A 6,639-nucleotide genomic window follows, 5' to 3' on the forward strand; every position below is an offset into this window, starting at 1 on the left:
CTTCAAAAAAAGAAACGTTTTTTGGATCGTTTTTTTTAAATTGTACAAATGTTTAAAAATGAAAGCTAAAATTTTAAAAAATAACGCAGATTTAAGTCATGTATTCATTTTTTATTTATTTTATTTAGCTGAAAAATCATACTACAATAGATTTCAAAATTACGTAAGGAAATAAAAAACAATAAAAAAATAAATGAGTTTTGGAATTTTTTTTGATAACATCATTACCACTTTATCATTTTATTCATACAAATTCTACCCCCTACAAATCTGGGGCGTATCTTGATTTTGTAATTCCGTTTATAACATATCAAAATGTTCATCGAATACCCTCAAAAGATCATTTATGTATTATTGGTCCTTATACAATTTTAAGAAGATCTATCTATGTAAGACAATCTGTCCGTCAGTCTGTCTGTCTGCTAAAGGCACGTTAAGGCATATAGGGAAGGACTTAAGGGGATGACATTTTCCTCAAATATTCTTTATTGATTGAAATTTTACATGCGGTATTCCTATTATAAAAGAACAATTTGGGTAGAAAATAGTATTTTGCCTGAATAAGGTTCTATGATACATAAATATTTGTATCGTTCGCTGTTTGACATGTAGCACCATCCTGCCGAAACCACCACGTCTTCAATACTGATGCCTTTCAATTGAGGCACGAAAAAGTTAGTAAACAAGTCTCTATTTAGCTCACCGTAGACTATAAAGTTCTGGGCATCTTCATTTGGATCATTATCGACACTACGTTGCACACCATCAATCGCTTGTTCTGCGAACACAATACGGCGTCTTTCGAGATGCGTATTATCTTTAATATGAAGCGTATTGCGAAAACGATCCATAGTGTCTTGAATTGATCCCTCTGATGGACGATTATGAGCACCACAAAATGCTTGCAATGTCCCATGTGTTTGTCGAATTTAACCACGATTTTCAATATAAAATTTAACAACTTGCAAGCGTTTGCAATATTTTGATGTATTACAAACGGAATGACAAAATCAATATCTTCTTATTTGTCGGTATAAAAATATTATTCATACGTACAGTGTTAAAAATTATGTAAACTCTTTAGCAAATGGTGTAATAATGCATTTCTGTAAAATATTTTTTTAAAAAAAACTTTTTGCTGATTTATTTTTTATTATGTTAACAACAGTAAAAGCATAAAAAATTTGCATACAAGAACATTACATTTATGTACACAATACATGGAAACACACTTCCATACATAATGTAATTGTATATAAATATGTACGGATGTAAATATGTAGGTTTATTGGTATAAGATAGTGCAAGCACATGCATGTGAACAAGTTTATTCCCCAGTCAATGAAACTAAAAACGAATAACATGAGTTTACACTTTCAAAGATTTATTTTTTAATTTTTTTCTACTTAAACACATACACATGCATAGCTGTAATACATATAAATGAGTTGGTGTACATAAACAAACAATATCAGAGAATAATGTGTATATGTACTCGCATATCCATACATACTTAAGTTAATGACATTACAAAATATGTCAAGGTTATAGAAACTTAAAACACAAGTGGGGAGTGAAATTTAATTTGTTTTTTATTTTATATTTTTTGCACATTTCACTTTCATTTTCGTTTTTAGTGCAGAATGTCAACAATTGTTTTATTTTTATTTAAATTTATTTTCTAACCAAGTTTTTTTTTGTTGCTCCTTCATTTTCCAGGGAGATGCTTTAGTTACAACATGCTACTATAACACCCTTGGTTACGATAATGCTACACTTGGTGGTTTCTCCATTAGTGATGAGATGTGTGTTAATTATGTGCACTATTATCCTGCTACAAAATTGGAAGTTTGCAAGAGCGCTGTTTCAGAAGATACTTTGGAAAATTACTTCATTTACATGAAAAAGTAAGTTCAGATTTTGTTTTCATGTTTTCTTTTCTTTTCTCATCATGCTTTCATTATTTATTTTGTTTCTTTTTGTAATTTTTGCTGTGGTTGTTGTTTCTGTCATACTTTCACTTAAAACAGACAGTATTTGTGTCACAAATGAGTTGGAAGAAATGTTGATTCAACTAAAATGACAATTTTGGGTAGAACAAAAAAAAAGTTTTCAATGTAAATTAATTCATGATGGTAACGGAATATTTTTGTTTTCGTCTCTTCAAAATGCAAGATGTCTGCATAAAAGACAGTTTGTGTTGTTCAAAACTTTTTGTTTTTCTTTGTTCAAGAGTTTGTTAGAAAATTCAGCAATATTTAACATAATCCGTGAAAGGGGGTTTGAGTAGGAGGCAAATAATTTTAAAGGGAATGTAGCAGTTCCTTAATTTGACGAGTTGTAGGAAATTAATTTTTTAAATTCTATGATAAAATAAGAATCATATTGAAAATTTAATAATTTTTGGATGCATTAACTTATTGCTATTTTTGCAAAGAAACATTATACTTATATTGGGTACATTACTTTAAAATGCGGGATATTTTAAAATTTTTAGCTTTTGTTTTGAAATATCCAAAATATTGGACATTGTTAGCTATGACATTTTCCCATCTTTCTGGCAACATATGAATTCCGAGCCAAAGGAACTGCTCATGTTTTGAGGCCAAGAACGAATCAAGCCAATTTCGGATACTCTGTTCTGAAGTGAAGCGTGTCCCAGAGAGAACGTTCTGCATCGTTCGAAACAACTATTAGTCGGAAGGGACAAGGTCTGGACTATAATGCGGGTGAAGCAAAACTTCCCAACCACTTCATTCGAAATACTTTTTAACAGGTATTGCAACGTGTAACTGAGCGTTGTCCTGATGGAATCAGATGCCTTCGCTACAAGTTACCTGTAATGGTCTAGTCAAACTTCAGCTCATAATATTTTTCTCCAACCAAACTCAGAGTATTACCTTAGGGCCATGGATATTTGACTTTGGTGTCGATTCGGCTGGTTGACCGGCCTTCCCATTTAAAAACAAACACAAACTGCGAAGCGTTTTGACGGGAATCGACCCGCAACCCTCAGCTTAATATTCCAGTACACTATCGACTGGTCTATCGGAGCCTTTAATGTAAAATCTCTTCCCCTTTAAACTGCTTTCGAGCACTTTTTTCATTCGGATGGTATTTTTAAATTAGTTTAAGAAGTCTTGAAGTCCTACCAAGAAATTTCACTATATATGACCTCGTAAACACAGATAATATACACAGTCGCGTCGCAGTATTACCCAGAGTGTTGTGGTGATTTTTTAAACTACAATATACGGTGAATAATACCGTAATTAATATAATATTAATCTTATCGAGTGAAAACAACTTCTTGGATTTCTCCCGGAGAATGTGAAAAACTCTTCTTAGTGCCAAACAATCTCAGACTCAAATCAGGGCATATTTTCACTTTAGAGATGTTAAAGTCTTACAAAAATACCGTTAGCCCGCCTGTTTGTCAAACAACCATCCCTTTCGTTCGTATATAAACCTTCATAGCAAGTTATCTGACACAATTTAATTTCATTGCGCTTCTCTAGACCAGAAACACCACTGACCATAACTTCTACGATAATCCGTGTAAACCCCTTCCTAACAACACTCTCGGGATGGATCTAAACTTATCCGACATTGTGAAATGTCTGGGCATAATCATAGATTCGAAACTCTCAACTCTTTTGGTGCCAACAAAGTCTCTTTTCATCATGATGAAGTGGCGGCCTGCATATTTTATGGATTGAGTAGTTGTTCTTAACTCTGCCATTATATTCAATGCTTCGGGAGCATGGAATCGGGATAACTATGGACATAGGATTTACGAAAGTTTCTTCCATAAAGACTTTTCCGACTGTAAATTTCTTAAGGTTTAATCGAATATTGATATTCGAATTTATACTGATAGCCTTGCTGCCCTGAAATCTATTAGGAGTTTCAAGTAGGTTCTGGAATGCTTCTTTTAACGAGATGTCGAGATATTTCAATCTTAAACTCTACTGGATACCTCATCACTAAGGTTTACCAGAGTAATAACATTTCATTTTCTCTGGCAAAGAGAGGAACTTTACTTTTAGAGGCGAAAGTTTTCGATTTCCAATGTGTAAACCTATAATTCTGGCAAGCTCTACAACCATGCACAGACAAGGTGGTCTACTGAGACTACTTGTAGGATGGCAATGGCGATACGGGTTGATGGTAAATGTCGTCAAACGATTGCAATGACATCACGCCACAATGGTTTAGAACCTTTTTATTTTAAAAATATTTCGGTAGCTCGTAAACGATTTAAGATATCTTAATGAAATATCATATGATCAGTGATGAGGTGTTTTTTTGTTGAATTGAATCTCCTCTATGTTGACAATCTTTTTTAAAAATTTGTATCGATTTTTTGGTGTTTTTTGCCAAAAAGGTCTTCATATTCAAACTACGAATACATGAAAATAAAAGTCAACTCAAAACCACCTCATGTACTTACTATATGACATTTCATTATTATATCCTCAATAGTTCAAGATCTACCAAATTATTTCCAAAATAAGAATCTTATAAACCACTGTGCGTCAGGAGACTAAATCAGTCATTTCATGATTTCTATAGAATTTCTCTACCATTTCGACGTGCGACGTTAGGTTGCCTCTTGCGTGACCTGACAAATTTGTTGGCTAAGAACTCAAAACGGTTGAATTGGTATTCCGATGTTGAAGGACTCATTTAAAAGTGTTAACGAATTAGAAACGAACATTATTCGTACCCTGCTAATAATGTTATATAAAAATAGTTTATTAAATTAATATTTCCAAGACATTTCACATTGCATTTGTTTTGGGTCACTGTACAAAATGTATTCATAAATATAGCCAAACTACGCCTCAAAAAATACATAACAATTCAATAATTTTATAACATACAAATTAAATTCCATAAATTATTAAATTAGAAAAAAGTTTGACTTGTGTGTCAAAATACGCGGAAACAAATGCAAACGCAAAACTTTTTTCTAAACCTATGTATGTATATAAAAATATGCTTCAAAATAGACAAACATTTACAAATAATTACAATTATGTATATACAAACAATTGAATTTTAAATAAATATTTCAAAGCCAGAGAAACGCCACACAACTAAACAAATTGTGCTAACTCAAAAAAACAAGATGAAAATAAAAGAAACTATATACAATTTCAACTAACAGTTCCTTTAAGAAGAAGTCAAGCAAACAACTTAATAAAGTTCTGGTGGGTTGTTTTTTTTCCTATAACATTTTTTGTAATGTTTCCAGTAGACACAAAGATTTTGTTAAACAATTCTAATCAAGTTTACTTGTATTCTTAACAGCATGAAGCAAATAGACAAATTCATACATTATATACATTAGAGTGGCACTTATTTAGCAATTTTTCGATAATCCCAAGGTATAAATTTGACAAAATCGGATAACGTTCTCTATGATTTAAACCATAAACCATTTTTTTACAATTACACTTTCACCACTTAGGTTTTTGACAACTGAGTTAGGTTTTGACAAGAGAGTTTCTGATCTATGGGTATTTATCTATAAGTACATATATTTAATTTTAATACAAATATAAAATTTGCAACCCCTAAACGTTATCCGATTTTGCTCAAAGTTTCATCATTTAATTTTTAGATGATGAAGCTAAAAATTAAATGCTAAAATGGGAGCTTCAAAAGTCACAATAGTGCAAAACAAGGGCCACCCTAATATACATTCGAAAAGATACAGTTTTAGAGACAGATTTACAGACAAAATACTTATGTATAGCAACACCACCACAATCATAAAGAAAATATAATTTTTACAACTCAACATTTCTTCCATTCTCTTCTCTACTTTCCTTTACTATTTCTATTTCCATTTGTGTCTATTTGTGTTTGCAGGAAGGAGCATCAGCATGCCATACGCTTAAATGGTGCACGTTCGAAAAATTATCGCAGCATCAAGTGGACACAACCACGAGTCGACCAATTGTATACGATGTATATACAGGAACCACTTAGTATGCAGTGTAACAAATCGGACGGTTTTCGCTTTGAGGGCTATCAATGGGAGGGAGCACCCATTACACCCGTACAAATCAAAATACCCATACATCGTAAATTGTGCCCCAACTACAATCCATTGTGGTTGAAACCACTGGAACGAGGTGAATGCGATTTATTGGGTGAATGCATTTACTAAACACAGTTTGGCGATAAGAATGTAAAGCAGGAGGTGCAGCAGCCGAGTACGAGGTCTTACAAAAGAGCTGTCATGACAGCGGTAGCTAGAGGTTTGTATGATAAGTAAAACTTTAAGTGTTTTATTTTTAAAGTGCAAAATTTGTAAGAGCGTGGCAGCATTAGTATAGTTTATAATAAGTAATGAGAAAATTGTTATAATTAATAGAAATGAGTTTCATTTCTTAGTTAAGTTTTTCTTTTATTTTCATTTTCAGTTTCAGTAATTTTTGTTTATTATGATTTTGTTAGTGTCATTTTGATTTTCTTTTGTTTTCATTCATTTTTTACCAAGACACTCTAGAATTTAAGCTACATTTACAACAAAATAGTTATTAAAGAAAATGAGATTTCATTCTGGGAAAATTGGCAGCAGAGTTTAAATGCAGGGAGTATATATAAGGGTGGCCTTTATTTTAC

The 6,639-nt window shown here is 32.2% G+C and overlaps 1 protein-coding gene across 1 annotated transcript in view; it reads left to right on the top strand.

The window, feature by feature from the left end:
• The window catches only part of Tbh (Tyramine beta hydroxylase), a 99,440-nt gene extending 93,259 nt beyond the window's left edge, over window positions 1-6,181 (top strand). The window contains exons 7-8 of the mRNA XM_065508613.1: window positions 1,720-1,907; window positions 5,881-6,181. Coding sequence (XP_065364685.1) covers window positions 1,720-1,907; window positions 5,881-6,181 — 489 coding nt within the window. The remainder of the gene's footprint in view (window positions 1-1,719; window positions 1,908-5,880) is intronic.
• Window positions 6,182-6,639: the final 458 nt, after the last annotated feature.

The sequence above is a fragment of the Calliphora vicina genome, chromosome 4, assembly GCF_958450345.1.
Source record: "Calliphora vicina chromosome 4, idCalVici1.1, whole genome shotgun sequence".
Classification (NCBI taxonomy): Eukaryota; Metazoa; Arthropoda; class Insecta; order Diptera; family Calliphoridae; genus Calliphora; species Calliphora vicina.